We start from the raw sequence: 21,019 nt of genomic DNA on the forward strand, positions 1-21,019 counted from the left end.
ATACAACTTTGCATTAAGGAAATTTCCATTGTCTCCAAAGGTTTGCTGCAGGTTGACCTTCACCACTATCGGTGAAGAGCTGCAAACGTTTGGCAAACATTGGAAACGTCTGGAAACAAAAAAGAAATCTCAGGCACAATACTTTGCAATGTAAAATCACTCTATATGAGCAAATGCAACCATAATACAAATGCCCCCTGCCACAGTAAAAGGGGTCTAGCGACACCCCTGCTACACAAACACACAGAAAGACAACACAAATCAAGTTATTGGCTTTTTTCAGGCTTTTTATTTTACTTCACTTTATTTAATTTTTTTAATTGCATTGGTTTATAACATCGCCTGAGGTGAGAAATCATATAAAAACTGTAAATAAACAATAATATAAGACGTGCATGTTAAAAAAAAACTTCACAGGTAAAACAGTTTGAGGAAGATTTATGCAGAGCAGCATAACAGTTTTGGAAAGCAACATACTACTTCCCATTTTAATAGCCAAACAAGGTAAAAATCATTCAAATAAATCAATATACAGAGATAAATCAATAAAGTGCATTCTGTAACATTGCTTGAACTCATCGCACGAGTAACTGTGTTTCAGGCAAACACTGTGCCTACACAATCTGAAACACACGGATGAACAACTGACACTTTCTATCCTAAACACACACTTTACAGCCGAATCAACCTGAAAACATAGAAGCATTTACACCCTACCCAAATATTATACACACATCTAAGATGATATTGCCCTTATATAACAGTTCTGTGGTGTTATCATGGTACAATGATGGTGTTAAATGGTAATAACATGGTACTCTTATGGGGCTTTTACATTTACATTTACATTTATGCATTTAGCAGACACTTTTATCCAAAGCGACTTACAGTGCACTTATTACAGGGACAATCCCCCCGGAGCAACCTGGAGTTAAGTGCCTTACTCAAGGACACAATGGTGGTGGTGGCAGTGGGGATCGAACCAGTGACCTTCTGATTACCAGTTTGCCAGTTATGTGGTTTAGACCACTACACCACCACCAGCTTTTCCACTGCACCTTACAGCTTGACTCGACTTTGCTCGCTTTTGGGGGGATTTGATGCTTTTTTAGTACCACCTCGGTCGAGGTTCCAATCGAGCCGAGCCGATACTAAATGTGACGTCATAACCCTGCAGATCACTGATTGGTCAGAGAGAATCGTCCCTACTAGCATCACTGGATTTGTGACACGGGACATCAATCCACTAGTTAGCTACAGCAATAGCAGTTTCATTTGTTCACGCCACTTTCAGCTTGTAAAAAGAAATGGCTGTGCACAAATCCACACCGTGGTCAATAAACGAGGTGCAGACGTTCCTCTTGTTAGTGACGAATGAAACAACGCAAAATGATAAAGTCTGTCAGGAAGTGTCTCAGCTGTCGGCCGCACACGGCTACCACCAGACCTACCAACAGTGTAGGGAAAAGTAAAAAAAACGTTAAAATGACTATAGAACCATCAAGGACCACACCAGCCAGAGTGATTCAAACAGAAGAAAGTGGAAGTGGTTCGACCAAATGGACGCTATCTATGGCAATAGACCAGCGAGCAATGGGAGGGAGAGTGCGCTGGACTCGGTAACGGCGTTGTTGGAGTCCACGATGGAGGATGGTACATTTTGTTACGTTAACTCTATACTCTAAAGCTTCACTTTATTTAGTTGACCAGCTACTGGAAAGCTTCTAAAACAACCAGGCCAATTTAACTGTTACACTTGTGTAAAATCACAATGCACAATGAGCTAGTAGCTAACAGCTAGCGCTCGTGTTATTGTTTATCGTTTATGTTTGTGCCATGTTTAAGATGATGTCACGGCAGTAGAGGCGGTGCATCTATGACGATCAGCCTATAATCCCACCCAGGTTGAGGCAGGACTAAACTGCAGTGGAAATGTAAGCTCAGAAAAGTAATGTGAGCAGAGTCGAGTCGAACCGTAATGTGCGGTGGAAAAGTGGCATTATATACTATGGTATTGAATGATTACCAGATTCAAGTTCCATTGTATTTACACAGAGGTTCAGGGAAATACCATGGTGCACTGTATGTCTTTCTACAGATTAAAGGTGCTGTAAGTGATTTTAGCCATTTTACAATATCCACAAAATGTAAAGCTGAGCTGTTGGATTAGCCACGCCCCCTTTTCCCAAAACCCGCCCTAGATACCAAAAGAGCTTTATTAAGACCAACACAGGTAGAGATGTTTGTCAAAAACAACAGCAGCACAATAGCGCCCTCACCTGACAACTGTTATGAACAACGTGGCATAAAAATGGCATTAAGCCTCAATAATTCGCTGCAACTACAATACTATGAGAATGTGCAAAATTATTGAAAACTGTTGCATACCTTTCCATGAAAAAATAGCTTACAGCACCTTTAATGTTTGGGTAAAGTGTAAAGTCATCTATTGGAAAAATTTGGGAAAAAAATTGATTTGTAAGATAATCGATGCATTTAACTGGCACCAAAAACTCCTAAGACATTAGATCCGCTACACAGAAAGTCTCCAAAGGATTTTCACACAAACGCAAGTGACTACATGTAAACATATATTTCTATGCATCCTGAAGCTATCTCTCACAAACCACTAGACATTTACGCATTAACTCATTACGTTATAAATTGATATAAAAGTTGGACATAAAGATCAATATGTAGTAAAAGTGAATTAAAAGCCCTGAATGAATTTAAATTAAACACATCTACTCACCATGTACACTTCACAAACTCTTCTGCATATTCACTAAAGAACAATTTAATCTTCATCAGATTTATGAGAATTCAAGTCAATAATCCACAGTGCATTTACTGGCCCATAGGCTATGTTCAGAATAGCATACACTCAGGGGTCGTCATTCAGACCAAACATATTTTTGTGCTAAAATAGCTAGATTCAGTGCAATGAGAACAGAGAACAGAACGCAGAAGTCAAGATGCATTTTTTGAAGTTGAAGAACAAGATGCCGTGCAATGAACACCTCGTCTGTCTAGAGCATGCTTACATGGACAAACATTGGAAAAACAGTGCAGACAGACACAAAAACGTTTTCTTTGTAAACGGCCCCTTACTATTTCTGTAGTATATAGTATATTTGCATAGTATACAAATTTTCCTAATGCATGAAACACCCAGATGAACAGGAACTAATGATCAATCGTGAGTGACAAAAGTTAAAATAATGTTTACACAAAATTGGATTAAAACTGAACAAATTAACTGTTTTAAGCATGTTAACTGGACACCATTCACTAAATTTAATATTACAGTCATTTGGAAACAATGTACTGTGGCATACTACTTTTTGAAATAGTAGTATTGCATACTGTTTTGCATACTATTTTTAAATAGTATGCAGTATACAGTATGTACAGCCCAGTGTGAAGTAAGCTGTATGCTAGTATTCCATTCTGAACATAGCCGTAGTATTATTTCAACTTAATGATATCACTGTGACGCATTTCTTCATCAATTTATCTACTAATCTCAATCTCATGAAATCACAATTCTGCCTCAGAGAGGCTAATTTGAATTATATCTATCCATCTGTCTTTCTTCTTTCCAGGAGATTTTTTGAGGTCTTTCCAGTGCAAATGTAATTAAGACAGCAGTAATGAGTACTTCAACACAACTCTGTCCTTGTGCAACACTCAATTTCTATTTTGAGCAAAAAACGTACAATACTCCCAGATCTCTGGTTAAACTTTCTGGTATCTCCAGTTCAGTTGCCTCTAGTATGAGGTTAGTGCTACTGCCGGCAGTTTAACAGTATTAAGATTGTGTAGATCTACTGTCGGTCACCAAGTAAACACTTGAACTACCTCTCATTTCTACTTTTGACACACTGATTGGTTGATATGGTGATGACTGACAGTTCACGCCCCCTACAGACCGGGCAGGAATGATTAGATGTGCAGTTTTCACTAGCATTAGGTCTTAATTTTTTCTTATCTGATTTTTTTGACTTGTCTATTCACGATATACATGTAACATGCATCTAGAGAGACATATTGGTTTGTTCTACATCCACAAATGAAGGTGCATATGTTGATACGCTATATGCACAAACAAACATATTTGAAAATATTCATTTTGAAGCACCTTGTTTTGTATAAGTTCTTTTCTTGAATTTTCTTGGAAATAAGTGTTGTTTCCATTGGTTTGATGGCTATAGTGTCTTTCAAACAGTATTTTGGACAAACTCTGGGAATGTGTCCCATCCCAAGTTCAGAATACACACTCAAAACATTACAATTGCTTGGAAGAGCTCTTTGATGCCTTTTCCGACTTCGAGGATCCAGGGCCAGGCCAAGTTCCTGTAAACACACGGCGACTCCCAGACGAGGCTTCAGATTTTCCCAATGTAGCCGCTCGTTTGTCCTCGTTGGCTTTGGAGCCACTGTCCTTTGCCTTTCCACCATCTTGAGAACCCAACTTCATGGGTCCCAGCACAGTTTTAGCCACACTGGTAAGCTGCATCACAAAGCTTGACCTGTCACCAGGTGACATGGCACGGGACTTGCTTGTACAAGGTGACCGCATGGTTGGGGAAGGAGAGGCAGGAGTCTCCTCCACCGCCTCCAAGTGATACCTCTCCTCTTGAGGTCCTCTGGTTGACCCCAATGGGGTTACAACTCTACCTTCACTGGGTTTTGACTGGACAAGTTCTACTAATGAGACTGAAAGTGCTGGAGCTTTAGGAGCGACAACTGAACCTAATCCAGACCTCTCTCGAATGACACTCACTTCCGGATTTAGAAGGCCTCTACCAGACTTGCTTTTCTCTGGAACCGTTGACTGGGCTAATGGGGTTTTATCCTTTGCAGGGCCTTTTCCAGCATCTTTGGCTTTCTCCAGACTTATACAACCTTCTGTTTGAAGACTATGGGGTTTGAGATCCTTTGCTCCGGAATGCTGGCCAACTAACATCCGTTCTGGGGCCTTAGGTTCGCATCCCATGGTGGATGTGTCCACTCTAAGAGATTCACTCTTTCCTGCATCATTGATAACTTCCTTCCCAGCAGAGATGACTTCAAATGAGGCTTGACTAGTCTCAGACTTGGATGAGCCCTTCTCCTTTTGAGTGGCTTCATCCAAATGGGTTGCTTTAGTATCCTTAGTATTGGTAGTTGTTGTTGGTTCAGTTTTTGGGATGGTTCTTATCTCTGCTTTGCTTGAGCCGAGTTGTCTCACGTCGCCTTTGGCCCCAGAGTCTCGACCCCCAATTGAGTCCTGCTTCACAAGTTGCCTTGCCAGACAGAACATGTGAGTGGGTGTCTGGTCAGGTGGAGAGGGCGGCACCCCGAGTGTGTTCTCTCCTTCAATCTCCAACAGGCTTTGGAGGGCATGCTCGCAGTGGAACGAGTCCCGCCGGTATTCCGCATGCGCAACCTCCAAACCATGCTTCCTCATTGACACGCAAAGTCCTCCCTTCCTGTCCGAGCACACAGAAGACAAGGACGAAAGGAATGATGGTGGAGGGGGTGGGCCAAGCTTCTCGGCAGACTGAACTCGCTGGAGGAGTGGGGAACGGGGTGGTTCTGCACTCTTGGGCCTGGGCCGTGTGATTGGAGGAGAGGCGTGGAGCTTGGCGGGGTATGCCTGGGTGGTGTTGGAGCTGCCGAAAATGTGTCCAGCAATGGGAGGCGGGGAAGAGGAGGTAGGGGATGGCGTGTGAGCCAATGGGGAGAGAGGAATGTTCCCGGCAGATTTGCAGCGAGCAGAGCGGTACTGGCGGTGGAGTTTAGGAGAGAGACCATACAGTGAGCTCGGCCTCATGTGCTGTGAGGTGGCAGGAGAGTTTGGTGTGCTCGAAGCGGTAGAGCTGCTCTGAGAAGACATGCCTGATGGGAGAGCACAGAACAGGTCAGAACCTCAGAGACGAATGTGGGTCAGACCATGAGAGGTCACATAATAGCCCACATTTAAATGTCAAAACACTTTAGCCCTTACTCAAATCAAAATATCAAAGGCTAATTAAGTCGATATGAATGAATGAATCTGCCGAAAAGGAAAGAGGTGCCACACGTCACACAAATGTCAACTTGAGTAGGTAAAATGTCACTCAAATACAGTAAATACTCTACGCAAGTGTGAATGCAGTACATGGTCTCAGAAAACTGGGCAAAAGTCACTATAGATTTAGCTAATTAGATTTCATATCTGACAGGCATATACACTACATGATAAAGCAGTGGGTGGAGCTCTGACCGAGGTGGGCGGAGTCTGGTGGGGAGCGGTACGTCTGTGTAGGCGAGTAGGTAGACAGGTTGTGGGTCGGTGATCCAGGCAGACTGTCTCCAGATGACAAAGAACGATTCAGAGACGACAGACTACGACTGGTTTGAAGAAGGTTTGACTGCTTGGTGATTTTACGAAAAAGAGAGCTTCGCTTCTTACTGCAAAGAGAAAAGAGAGAGAGAAAAATGAGCATTGTGATAAAATTGTGCAGCTGTGAGTATGAGGAGTGTGTTTTGTTTTTCTTACCACTCCTGTCCATCTTTAGCGACCGATTTCTTGTTGCGTCTGGCCATCTTGGCTTGGTAGCTGAGTTTCCGGGCTGGTCCTATCTTTATAGACGTGTTCTCAAATGGAGTCGTTGTCACTGTTACTTTACTGCCACTCTGAAAAGTCAAATTTATCATGTTAAAGTTATTGAGGATTATCTCTTCAAGCCAGCCTTGCAAAATGTATGTTATTGAATCATATGTCACACCAAAATCAAAAGAAAAAGAGAAATTATGTCTATTACAGGTCCTTCTCAAAAAATTTGCATATTGTGATAAAGTTCATTGTTTTCCATAATGTAATGATAAAAATTAAACTTTCATATATTTTAGATTCATTGCACACCAACTGAAATATTTCAGGTCTTTTATTGTTTTAATACTGATGATTTTGGCATACAGCTCATGCAAACCCAAAATTCCTATCTCAAAAAATTAGCATATCATGAAAAGGGTCTCTAAACGAGCTATTAACCTAATCATCTGAATCAACTAATTAACTCTAAACACCTGCAAAAGATTCCTGAGGCTTTTAAAAACTCCCAGCCTGTTTCATTACTCAAAACCGCAATCATGGGTAAGACTGCCGACCTGACTGCTGTCCAGAAGGCCATCATTGACACCCTCAAGCAAGAGGGTAAGACACAGAAAGAAATTTCTGAACAAATAGGCTGTTCCCAGAGTGCTGTATCAAGGCACCTCAGTGGGAAGTCTGTGGGAAGGAAAAAATGTGGCAAAAAACGCTGCACAACGAGAAGAGGTGACCGGACCCTGAGGAAGATTGTGGAGAAGGACCGATTCCAGACCTTGGGGGACCTGCAGAAGCAGTGGACTGAGTCTGGAGTAGAAACATCCAGAGCCACTGTGTACAGGCACCAGAAACAGCGGCAGAAGCGCCTGACCTGGGCTACAGAGAAGCAGCACTGGACTGTTGCTCAGTGGTCCAAAGTACTTTTTTCGGATGAAAGCAAATTTTGCATGTCATTCAGAAATCAAGGTGCCAGAGTCTGGAGGAAGACTGGGGAGAAGGAAATACCAAAATGCCTGAAGTCCAGTGTCAAGTACCCACAGTCAGTGATGGTCTGGGGTGCCATGTCAGCTGCTGGTGTTGGTCCACTGTGTTTTATCAAGGGCAGGGTCAATGCAGCTAGCTATCAGGAGATTTTGGAGCACTTCATGCTTCCATCTGCTGAAAAGCTTTATGGAGATGAAGATTTCATTTTTCAGCACGACCTGGCACCTGCTCACAGTGCCAAAACCACTGGTAAATGGTTTACTGACCATGGTATTACTGTGCTCAATTGGCCTGCCAACTCTCCTGACCTGAACCCCATAGAGAATCTGTGGGATATTGTGAAGAGAAAGTTGAGAGACGCAAGACCCAACACTCTGGATGAGCTTAAGGCCAGCTATCGAAGCATCCTGGGCCTCCATAACACCTCAGCAGTGCCACAGGCTGATTGCCTCCATGCCACGCCGCATTGAAGCAGTCATTTCTGCAAAAGGATTCCCGACCAAGTATTGAGTGCATAACTGAACATAATTATTTGAAGGTTGACTTTTTTTGTATTAAAAACACTTCTTTTATTGGTCGGATGAAATATGCTAATTTTTTGAGATAGGAATTTTGGGTTTTCATGAGCTGTATGCCAAAATCATCAGTATTAAAACAATAAAAGACCTGAAATATTTCAGTTGGTGTGCAATGAATCTAAAATATATGAAAGTTTAATTTTTATCACTACATTATGGAAAATAATGAACTTTATCACAATATGCTAATCTTTTTGAGAAGGACCTGTATAACCAGCATAAATTCAGCATGAATTCTTGACAGTTTTCATGATATTCACCCAATTGACAGCCGTACCTTGAGAATGAGCTCCACCACCTCCGTGTGGACCAATCCGTGCACAGATTCTCCATTCACATGGGTGATGAGGTCACCGGCACAAAGACCCGCCTCCTGGGCCGGTCCACCACACTCCACATGCTGTCATCAGAACAAAGCAATCATAATATAACCATGTGATTAGCCAAATACTTCAGCTATAAATGAGATGTGAAAGGCCTGATAGTTCCAGAATGTGTTCGTACCCAGACCATGTGGTGTACGCTGTACACATTGCTGTCACCCATGTAGACTCTGATGGCACGCAGTGTGAAGCCATACTTCTTCCCCGAGCGTTGGATGGTGATTGGCGATCTCAGAACGTTAACCATAGGTGAGTAGTCACGGCTCGGAGACGAGTCACGAGACGAGGGATTGGACGAGATGGAACGAGGAGACATGGGACTGGCCAATGGTGACGTACCATGCTGCTCGACTGCGGTATAATTAACCAAAAAGTTACATAAATGTTGGCATTCAGACGATTTACACAGAAATGAGTCCCATTAAGTGACTCTGCACTACATTATTATTATTGCACGTTAAAGCTCAACTCTGCCCCTAGTGGCCTTACTGGTCTCACCTGCAGGTATAATGATAGACAGGGCCATGGCAGAGGCGGACTTTATGACCTTGGTTCCAGAGTGAATGGCAGTTCGTTTCTCATTGTCCATCGGAAGCTGATGATGACGAGCTCTTCGTAAAACGAGGTCAGTTCCGACTCGAGGTCCAAGTGAGTCTGGCATGTGTAGGGGCGCTGTCACCATGGCAGCATCCGCAGGCCGCAGAAGCTTATCTAGGAAACACCAAAGTGAAAAGGATAATTAATGTACATATATTAACTTTGATGCAAACAAAAATCACTTGTTCAAGATGTCATAATGCCTTACACTGTATCCTAACCAGGTAAAAAAAAAGCCACAATAACAGCTGTCTTTTTCATGTGTTTTGGTCATACCATCCGTGACAAGTGACTAGTTAAAGAACATTTATGCAGTGTTATGGTCCTAGGTCATGTCTAATTTTCACGACCAGTTAGATTTCCATAGTAGTGTTAATTTTGGAAAGATGTGTTTTCAATATTTTATTTGACTGAATGACAGCCACCCATATTATTACCATATAATATTAAAATTCACCTCCAGTATGTCCCACTATTAGAGTTGAACTAGAGTCCACGGATCCGGATGCACGGGCGATACTGGCGCCCTCTAGTGATGAACCCCTGACTTTGATTGGCGGCTGCCGTGTGTGCGTGTCACTGTCACCCTCTAGTGGAGAAGCGAAGTGGTGTGTGTCCAAGAGCGATGAGAAACGACGGCATACACCAGGAGGACTGGAGTCTGATTCAGGAAACGACAACTCTGAACACGACAAACGCTTCCTACACAGAGAGCGAAAGAAGAAAGTTAAAGCACACAGTATAATTTTAGGTTAACATGTTAGTTTTTGCACCCTGTATCACTGAATTTAACTGTTTGTAACTTGACACCGCACCTTAAGAAAACGTGCCGCAAATGCCGCAAGACACTTAAAAAAAGTGAGTTGCTATGCAACTGCCAAAGACGTCTCTCTGAAACCTATACATAGTCCAAAAATGAACAAATAGTGCATAATTCCCCCTATAAATGGCTGAAAATACCCCAAAACAAGTTCATTCATCAATCAATCACTTAAAACAAAATGGCCATTTCTTACATCTCAGGAGATCCGGTTCTCCAGGTCTTGTCTCGGAGCGTCAGGCTGCCAAGACTCTCTCTTTTCGATCGATCTTGTCTGTGACTTTTAGGCTCTCTACGGGTCACCACAGGTTTGTGTTCCAGTTGGGACAGATGCTCCATGCTACTGTACACCTGTAATACACACATAAAGAGATCAGCTGGATTTAAACTAGAGGGACCACACGGCAAGTTTCCATAAAACATCCAGTAACTGTTATGTCATAAAAATTAAGTACAATTGTCTCCCATCCCTGTTTAATATTCAGAGTCAACTATAACTACACAGAGAGAGATAGTGGAGAAATGTGTTTAACCTTGCTGAATCGTGGAGAACAGGACGAGAAACGGTGAATCTCCACCGGCTCATCATCATTTGTGTCGTCTTCATCGTACGAGTGAATGTGATGATATCGCTCTGAACGCGCTGAAAGAGACAGACGTGTTACACACTCATGCAAACTTACAGACAACAACACAAACACACACAGAGCTAGTGACTCACTGTCGAAATAGCTCGTGTCCTCCTCAGACTCCAGGTTTGGAATGAACTCAGCTTTCTGTCGGAGCAGACCACTCCAGTCCAGATCACAGAAGAACTGATGCTGTTTCACCTCAAACGCTCCACCTGAACACACAAACACATAACTGACCTCTCAACAGATCTAATGACACTGTCAGTCACACTAAAACATCTAAACATATATTTCCCAGTAAAACATCTAAACATCCTTAACTCTTGTGCACAGTTTGGTCATTTTTGGATGAAATAAATGTAGCTTCTTCAATAAATATTTTATACTTCATCTGAGTGGCTCAAGGCTTGGTTACTTTTCCTACATGAGCCATCTGAACACAAACAAAACATTTGGACTGGATCAAATGAGTTTAGGTCACGGGACAAAAAAACGTCACTTGTGTTGTTCGTGGACAAATTTGACCGACCATAGGAAACGAATGGGTGAGACTATAACACAGATTTTTTTCAAATTAAACCAATAATGCAGACAAAATGTAGAACATACACACAAACACACACACACACAAACACACACACACACACACACACACACACCCACTCATACACACACACTCATACACACAATACACTTACACACGATACACACACACACAAACACACACACACACACACACACACACCCACTCATACACACACACTCATACACACAATACACTTACACAAGATACACACACACACACACACACACACACACACACACACACACACACACGCACACACACCCACTCATACACACACACTCATACACACAATACACTTACACACACACACACACACACACACACACACACACACACACACAAACACACACACACACACACACACACACCCACTCATACACACACACTCATACACACAATACGATACACACACACACAAACACGCACACACCCTCACACACACACACACACACAATACAAACACACACACTCACACACACACAAACATACACTCAAACGCATGCACGCACACAAACACACACTTACACACACACACACACACACACACACACACACACACACACACACACACACACACACACACACACACACAACCAGGAATGAATTAGTGGATCTCTACAGCCATCTACTGGTTATTATTGTCATTACAGGATTTTCATGTCATGTAATTGTTCTTTTATGCACCAGATGGCAGCAATCTGCCCCAGTACATGACATATTCTCATATTTTCTTCATTTTTCAAGTGTAGGTTTTTACTGTAGTAAGATTAACATAAATGTCACAATGAGTGGTGGTGGCGTAGTGGCTAAAGCACAGGGCTGTTAATCAGAAGGTCTCTGGTTCGAACCCCACAGCCACCACCATTGTGTCCTTGAGTAAGACACTTAACTCCAGGTTGCTCCGGGGGGATTGTCCCTGTAATAAGTGCACTGTAAGTCACTTTGGATAAAAGTGTCTGCCAAATGCATAAATGTAAATGTGCTTATTTGCATATGCTAATTATGGTGTAATTAAAACATTTAAATGTAGCTAAATGTAAATGTAAAAAAACATAACCCCCCACATTTTGGTCGAGTCCATTTACAAACACTTCTTTAAGAATGATTAATTTGCGACATCACTATTTTACAAGCACACGTTCAGCTGTACATCTACGCACATCTAAACCTTTAACAAAACCTTATGAGTAATAGTATCAGTATATCAAACAGTGTATAGTGGGTCACATGACTGCAGGTGTGTGATGTCACCTGTGCCAAGTCTGAGCAGTGGATTGGTCTGCAGTAGAGATGAGATCAGGTGCTGAGCGTCAAGAGGAAGAGCTTCATCATCTTCAGGCCACACAATCTCATCTACACACAGACACACATAATTTATTGTGCCCATTAGTCAATGTTAGCATTAATACATTATAAACGGCTTTGAAAAAGACCTGCATGCAACTGCGTTACAATTTATTTGATGTTAAATAAATAACTGACAGGTTAATTTAATCATACTTCTCCAACAATATACTGATCTTACCTGAGATCACCTGACCAAACAGTTCCTCAGGTGTGTCACCGAAGAACGGCACACAGCCCACCAGGAACTCATAGAGGATGATGCCCATCGCCCACCAGTCCACCGGCTTCCCGTAACCCTGACGCAGAATCACCTCAGGGGCAATGTACTCCGGGGTACCACAAACCTGGGGTCAGAGGTCAAAGGACACATCAGATGACACTCAAACCTCCTGACAAAGGACAAGGTTGATTTAAACATCACGACTTTACACTCACCTAAAGGATTATTAGGAACACCTGTTCAATTTCTCATTAATGCAATTATCTAATCAACCAATCACATGGCAGTTGCTTCAATGCATTTAGGGGTGTGGTCCTGGTCAAGACAATCTCCTGAACTCCAAACTGAATATCAGAATGGGAAAGAAAGGTGATTTAAGCAATTTTGAGCGTGGCATGGTTGTTGGTGCCAGACGGGCCGGTCTGAGTATTTCACAATCTGCTCAGTTACTGGGATTTTCACGCACAACCATTTCTAGGGTTTACAAAGAATGGTGTGAAAAGGGAAAAACATCCAGTATGCGACAGTCCTGTGGGCTGAAAATGCCTTGTTGATGCTAGAGGTCAGAGGAGAATTGGCCGACTGATTCAAGCTGATAGAAGAGCAACTTTGCCTGAAATAACCACTCGTTACAACCGAGGTATGCAGCAAAGCATTTGTGAAGCCACAACACGCACAACCTTGAGGCGGATGGGCTACAACAGCAGAAGACCCCACCAGGTACCACTCATCTCCACTACAAATAGGAAAAAGAGGCTACAATTTGCAAGAGCTCACCAAAATTGGACAGTTGAAGACTGGAAAAATGTTGCCTGGTCTGATGAGTCTCGATTTCTGTTGAGACATTCAGATGGTCGAGTCAGAATTTGGCGTAAACAGAATGAGAACATGGATCCATTATGCCTTGTTACCACTGTGCAGGCTGGTGGTGGTGGTGTAATGGTGTGGGGGATGTTTTCTTGGCACACTTTAGGCTCCTTAGTGCCAATTGGGCATCGTTTAAATGCCACGGCCTACCTGAGCATTGTTTCTGACCATGTCCATCCCTTTATGGCCACCATGTACCCATCCTCTGATGGCTACTTCCAGCAGGATAATGCACCATGTCACAAAGCTCGAATCATTTCAAATTGGTTTCTTGAACATGACAATGAGTTCACTGTACTAAAATGGCCCCCACAGTCACCAGATCTCAACCCAATAGAGCATCTTTGGGATGTGGTGGAACGGGAGCTTCGTGCCCTGGATGTGCATCCCACAAATCTCCATCAACTGCAAGATGCTATCCTATCAATATGGGCCAACATTTCTAAAGAATGCTTTCAGCACCTTGTTGAATCAATGCCACGTAGAATTAAGGCAGTTCTGATGGCGAAAGAGGGTCAAACACAGTATTAGTATGGTGTTCCTAATAATCCTTTAGGTGAGTGTATAAGAGACACTTTATTATTATAAGCTTCTTCATTATTACATTTAGTCATTGAACAGACGCTGTGTTATGACAATTACAACTAGAAAGGATGATGTTGGCTTGACAAGGCCTTGTCTAAAAGTTTGAAGGTTATAGAGACATAAGGTTAGTCAAACAGCCAGGTAGCAAGCTAGAGAGACTTTCACATAGATAGTCAAATATACTCTCAGATAGAAAGAGAGAGAAAGCAACTCAAAGCAAATCAAAGGCCTTTTGTGGGTTTGTTTACATTTGAATTTTTGAAAGTTGGAGTTTGAATTTTTGAACATTCCGTCAGTGTAGATTTATGGGATTTTTCCCGACTTTGATCGTCCACTGCGCAAAAATCGTCAGTCCGATCAAAGAGAAAAGACAAAGCACACTATTGCAGAACAGTGTGAAGGTCTGTGCCAAATTTGGTGGATGTAGCTTAAAAGCTCTTGGCGGAGTCTGTGCTAGAAATTCTGATCTCAGTTAAAGGATTTTTCTAAAAATTTTATTTTTGACTTTCTCTTTAGGGAAAATGGACCAAAAATATTGATGACACCATCTTCGATATATCACAGAATAACTTCCTGTTTATAATCAATATATAGAATATTATCAGAGACTGAGGATGTGTTCTCATACCTGTTTGTCCAGGAACTCTCTTGTGTCTTTCTCGATGTGTCCCTCATACAGATTTGTGGTCAAACTCATGAGACCCATTTTAGACAAACCGAAATCAGTGAGTTTAATGTGACCCATCGACGTGATCAGCAGACTGAAGGAGAGAGGCAAAGTGAGACAAATCTTTCATTATACACTAACAGTCAAAGCTTTGGACACACCTACTATCTTTATTATGACTATTTTCCACATTTTACGATGAGAGTAAAGTTGCAATATTATGTAGCGATCAAAGCATTTTAAACAAATAAAGCTCTTTTATTTGAGCTTGTTTGTGTAGATGTTTGTCTGCTGTTAACTGATTTTGAACTCCCATCCACTAGGTGGCGCAGTCTTACTTATCAGGTTTGAGGTCTCTGTGCACAATGCCGTAGTTGTGGATGTACTCGAGCGCCAGGACGGTTTCGGCGAAGTACATTCGCGCCATCTCCACTGGCAATGCTCCGATACTCTTTAGCAATGTCGCACAGTCGCCTCCTGAAACCCAAACACAACTGTGTTCAGAAACCCTCTGACATTTCCAGTGCGAGAAACAAATCGAAGTGATATCAATTGGGATTTTAAACATTTGTTTGTTGACTCATTATTAGACCAGAATGAGAAAAATAGAGACATTTTAAGACTAAATTTGACTTTTTTTTCAAATACAATTTTTTGTTGAAACTGTCCCAAAGTTTCATTTGGAAAACAGATAAATAAATAAAGTACATTTTTAGTTAAGTTTTTCATTTAGAGAAAGAGCTAGGGTTTGGGTTAGTCTACAAGTCAATGGCAGTGTTTCCCCTATATGCAATTCGCAGTGGTGCTGTGCCACTTAATTTAATTAATTTAACTCTTTTTTTGTCATTTTTGTTTTTTTCATTTTATTTTATTTTTTTCGATCATTTCGGCTGTGTTAATGCCAACTGGCATAAATTTTGCCAAAGGTGTGAATTTTGACATTTCAACCTCAGTTCCTATAATACATCTATAACTATACACTGTGTACACAAAATAGTCACACTCAGGACCTTCAGGACAAAAATGTCCCCATTGAAACCCATTAAAACTGCAATATTTGATCCCAGTGCCATTAAAGCCATTATTATACTTTCATTATGGAGCGCTGGCTTTAAAATTTAAATGTTTTTATATTTTCCACCAGATGGCTCCATTTTTCTCATGTTTAGCCTAAGGAGCAAATACAAGCTTTTCTCCTATTCTCTGTTTTCTGTATTATAGAGCACTGAAGGACAACTGATGCAGAGAAAAAGTTTTGTGTGTGTGTGTTGGTATGGATGTCAGAGTGTGTTTTGTATGTGCGTATGGAGAAATGTGTGTGTGTGTGCACGCATGTGCGCGTGTGTATGTAAAAAACAACAGTGGCGTTATATAAACAAACTGGCATTTAAAGGGTTAAAATCTTGAATATGAATGAATATTTGATAGTTATGATCAGGACTGATGTTGGTTAAAAAAATTTACTAATTTAAAGTGTAAAATAATATTAATATATACTATTATTATTATGACAGATTTTTGACGTGGACGTTTGTCCTCTAAGGACCTCTGAGTAACTTTTTAAATTGATGCACAAGGGTTAACATTCTTGACACAACATAATGCTTGCCAGCCCTAGTCAGCTGTACGCTTTGTACACTGCGAAAGAGACCATACACATACACACACACACACACACACACACACACACACAAATACACACACTTACTTACAGTGACGTCACCGCGTGACAACGCGTATCAAACTCGCTTAATTTCAAGATACCCACAAGCTCATTTCTGAAACGTATGATGGCAGGGGATCGCAACATTTCACTGAACAATCAGTTAGCGTTTTCCTCTTGAATATAAATGAGCCTTCCTCTGTCATCCGTATGTTTTGGAGCGTGGAACGAAACAGCGCTATAGAGGTCAGTTATCAACACGGCGTAATCATAGCAGCACGAGGGCAGAGCAGGTGCGGTAATACGCCGACTGGCCTCAACCGGACAACAGACTATTTTAAATGTGCTTGTGAACCAGTGAGATGCACGGCGGGGATCACAAAACCGTACAGAGCCATTGTTACTAATCATGGTATTGAGCAGGCATGCATAAGATTACCATGAACTATTACAAATATCATTGTTCAAACTATGGATACTATGGAATAACTATGGTGCGTTTTCATAATTATGGACCAAGCCATCTGTCTCCCATCTGTATAAAATGTGTTTTCTTGTAATGCTCTCTGATTGAAGGAAAATGTAAGTTGTTTTATTTGCTTTCGGAAAGACATGACTGTAGTTTAATGAGTAGGAGCCTGATGAATGTAATCTGTAAAGAAGACTCAACATAGTCACACTGCCAGAATACTTCAGTTTAGCCATATAAAAATTAGATGTTCATTTTTTCCATAGATGTTACTTCAAAATCATCGCTGTACTGTCAAATGTGCATTTCAATATAACATGTAATATTATTTGCATGCCCCGCGACCCTGTACACAGGATAAGCGGTTGACGATGGATGGATGGATGGATTATTTGCATGGGTGCTACCAAAGTAGGTGCTGGTGCCACATTTTTGAAGAGCCCTTTGAGGGCACAAATAGACCCTGATGTGGCCCAAATTGAGTTTGACACCCCTGTTTTAATCCATTCTTTTTTTTCACCCAAATCTGGAATGCCCAATGCGCTGTAAGTCCTCGTGGTAGCGTAGTGACTCGCCTCAATCCGGGTGGCGGAGGACGAATCTCAGTTGCCTCCACATTTGAGACCGTCAATCACATGGCTCGTTGAACGTGCTACCGTGGAGACATTGCGAGTGTTGAGACTTCACGCTATTCTCCGCGGCATCCACGCACAACTCACCACACGCCCCACCGAGAGTGAGAACCACATTATAGCGACCACGAGGAGGTTACCCCATGTGTCTCTACCCTCCCTAGTAACCGGGCCAATATGGTTGCTTAGGAGACCTGACTGGAGTCACTCAGCACGCCCTGGATTCGAACTTGCGACTCCAGGGGTGATAGTCAGCGTCAATACTCGCTGAGATACCCAGACCACTTTAATCTATTCTTTGACAACACACGTTAATATAGGTCTGGCGTTGCGGGCGTGTGGACTCGTGCACAACAGCACTGCTGCTGCTGAAACAAATCCTAGGGGAAACACTGAATGGTTTTTACTTTTTGAGAGAAACGTGTGTGTCTCACCCTCAACATACTCCAGCACCATACAAAGGTGTCGTCTGGTCTCAAACGAGCAGAACATGCTGACCACAAATGGGTTCTCAGCGAACGTCAGAATGTCCCGCTCCACAAACGCCTGCTGGATCTGGTTCCTCAGAATCAGGTTTTGTTTGTTGATTTTCTTCATGGCGAAACGCTGTCGAGACTCCAGGTGACGAACCAAATACACCGCACTGACCAAAACAAGAGAGCCCAAAAGTCTCATATATTGGCAAAATCGTGTTTTACTTTAAACATATTAACAAGTTTATGTGAGGTTTAGGGGTAATGGTGAAACAAATGTCTGCATGTGCTTTTCATGTGTTGATTACCCGTAGGCTCCATTACTGATCAGCTTGATGGTCTGGAAATCACTCTCTTCTGGAGGCTTCATGGGTTTCAATTTAACCTGGAAATCAGAAAACAATAATATACACAGGAAGTTGCTATCCTCTGAAATTCTTGTCCTCTAGAAACTATCAACTCTAATCCAGCTTCTTCAGTTTCTGAAAGAGGGTTCGATTTTTACGTTCGTTTCGGTGGTTCGTAACAGCTCGCCTGGGCGAACTTTTAGGAAATCTGGCTGCTGAACACCTTCTAACCGCCATTGGTCCACGTCATCGATAGCGGTGACCTAAGGCTCCACCTACAACTTTTTGTATGTTTTTCAGTCCGTTTTATTGAACACACCTGTGTGCAAGACCATGTCATGTGATTTTTTTGTGTTTTTGTTTAATTAGTCAACAAAAGGAATCAAATCTACTCAAATACTCTCAAGTGCTTGTTTACTCTTGTGCCATCATGCCACTCTTATCATTCTTTTCTTTATTATGCACATTAACACTCTTATATACACTCATCTTTGCAGTAGTATCAGTGTCATCATAAATTACAATAACAGAGTGCAACCAGCGCATATTATGGTATGTTAGCGCATGAATGCAGAATGTAAACATGTCAAATTACACATTTACGCTGACTATCACACCTGGAGTCGTGAGTTCGTATCCAGGGCGTGCTGAGTGATTCCAGCCAGGTCTCCTAAGCAACCAAATTGGGCCGGTTGCTAGGGAGGGTAGAGTCACATGGGGTAACCTCCTCGTGGTGGTGATAATGGTTCTCTCAATGGGGCGTGTGGTGAGTTGTGTGAGGATCGTGGAGAGTAGCATGACTCTCCACATGCTGTGAGTCATGCACAACGAGTCACGTGATCAGATGTGCCAATTGACGGTCTCAGAAGCGGACGCAACTGAGACTCGTCCTCCACCAGGCGAGTAACTGCGCCACCACGAGGACCTACTAAGTAGTGGGAATTGGCATTCCAAATTGGGAAATAGGGGATAAGCCGGAGCTCTTTGCATTCACTATCAAAGTTTATATTTGTTTGTTTATATTTTGGTGGGAGTTTGTAAATGAGCCAACAGGAAGCTGCCAGAATGATATGTAAACAAACGTGTGTGTGTGTGTGTGTGTGTGTGTGTTCACACCTCTGCCGAATCATCCGTCTCTGGTGTAAGAGGACCCTCACTCTCGTAATGTTCACGACTGACCAGCTCTAAAACACAGACGTCACTGACTGTTATAGACTGATTTACAAAAATGTGCAGTTCTATCAGTGTGTCTGTGTGTCTCACCCTCCAAAGGGTCACGTGTGAGTCCCAGCTGACTGATGATGTACCGCGGGATGTCTGTCTTCATCAGGTGACCTTCTTTAGCGTGATCTTCAGCCGCCTCCAGCAGATGATAAAACTCTTCAGGATTAAACTCCTGAACACATTTCAGAACAACACCCACTGAAGCACATCTGACTTTGTCAAAACAACACACTGTGACTGGTCGATTTACATGTTAGTCGGTTGTAGTGTGGACCAGACTTCATGCTGATAGTCAAAGGTCAGGGTAAGGTTAAAGGTCAGGGTAAGGTTAAAACTCAGGGTCAGGGTTAGGTTAAAGGTCAAAGCTAGGAGTGATATAAATTAAGCTAAATTAAATCAAATATATTCCCTTATTCCTTATTGTAATTTGCTGAATTACATGAACATGCTCCACCCAGCCTATTCTAGAAACTAGACTAGAATCGTGTGCTCATTTGCTTTAATCTTTCAGCGTTAGAACCAGTGAGTCATTTAAGGTCAGTGATTCAGCGCTGATAACTCTTAACACGCCACCGAGTGAACACACCATCCAATATAAATGCTAATGCAGTCACATGATGGTCTGTCTCTCTTTCTTGTGAGAGAGCTCAGTAGAGATTCATGTTCAAAATACTGAAGTTGAAGTAGAGGGAAAGTTGGATTTAAAGGGGAGTCATTAAGTTTGTTTGTTGCTGGAGTCTATGAAGGTTTGTAAGGTCTAAATGAACCAGCAGAAGAATACATCTTCTCACCAGACACTCGAGAAGTCGGGCAGGTCGAGCGATAATGAAGAGGAGTTTCTTCACCAATTCTGTGACGAAGGTCAACTCTGAACTCTCTGATCGCTTATACGCCTGAGAGAGAGAGAGTGAGAGAGAGAGAGTGAGAGAGAGAGAGAGAGAGTGAGAGAGAGAGGAAGGATGGGATTAAAACAAGATTAATTTGAGAAACAACACTGAAAGATAAGAGACATTTGCATATTATATAATTATTATATATTCATATAATTAAATAATGTACATTTATGGTCATGGCGACATACATCAGCACTGCTGTGATTCGGCATGACATCAGCACTGCTGTGATTCGGCCGCAGGTTGAGTGCCGTAAGTAATCACAGCAGTGCTGATATAGGGCCATATAGAATGATTGTGAGTGTGATATTGCTTATATACAACAGTTCAATGAACAAGTAAATAAAATAAATTAGGTAAGGTCATAAAAACACATTTGTGCATTGATCTACTTTCTTACGTGACGGATCAGAATCTGCCGTTGCCAAATAATGCGTCCAAGCCTCCGTTAGTAATTAAAAAAATGTCACTTCAG

At 42.0% G+C, this 21,019-nt stretch overlaps 1 protein-coding gene across 1 annotated transcript in view; it reads right to left on the reverse strand.

Annotated features, from left to right (window-relative positions):
- Nucleotides 1–330: 330 nt before the first annotated feature.
- LOC127652411 (microtubule-associated serine/threonine-protein kinase 1-like) overlaps nt 331–21,019 on the reverse strand; it is a 38,230-nt gene continuing 17,541 nt past the window's right edge. The window contains exons 9-27 of the mRNA XM_052138534.1: nt 20,443–20,544; nt 19,691–19,823; nt 19,544–19,611; nt 18,389–18,465; nt 18,042–18,250; nt 15,182–15,320; nt 14,805–14,937; nt 12,683–12,848; nt 12,409–12,510; nt 10,661–10,783; nt 10,473–10,582; nt 10,136–10,290; nt 9,577–9,821; nt 9,021–9,233; nt 8,644–8,873; nt 8,417–8,539; nt 6,527–6,663; nt 6,251–6,438; nt 331–5,883 (exon numbers count right to left, since the gene is read on the reverse strand). Of these exons, the coding sequence (XP_051994494.1) occupies nt 4,289–5,883; nt 6,251–6,438; nt 6,527–6,663; nt 8,417–8,539; nt 8,644–8,873; nt 9,021–9,233; nt 9,577–9,821; nt 10,136–10,290; nt 10,473–10,582; nt 10,661–10,783; nt 12,409–12,510; nt 12,683–12,848; nt 14,805–14,937; nt 15,182–15,320; nt 18,042–18,250; nt 18,389–18,465; nt 19,544–19,611; nt 19,691–19,823; nt 20,443–20,544 (4,248 nt within the window). The 3' untranslated portion in view covers nt 331–4,288. The remainder of the gene's footprint in view (nt 5,884–6,250; nt 6,439–6,526; nt 6,664–8,416; nt 8,540–8,643; nt 8,874–9,020; nt 9,234–9,576; nt 9,822–10,135; nt 10,291–10,472; nt 10,583–10,660; nt 10,784–12,408; nt 12,511–12,682; nt 12,849–14,804; nt 14,938–15,181; nt 15,321–18,041; nt 18,251–18,388; nt 18,466–19,543; nt 19,612–19,690; nt 19,824–20,442; nt 20,545–21,019) is intronic.

Source organism: Xyrauchen texanus, chromosome 12 (genome assembly GCF_025860055.1).
Source record: "Xyrauchen texanus isolate HMW12.3.18 chromosome 12, RBS_HiC_50CHRs, whole genome shotgun sequence".
NCBI classification, from domain to species: Eukaryota; Metazoa; Chordata; class Actinopteri; order Cypriniformes; family Catostomidae; genus Xyrauchen; species Xyrauchen texanus.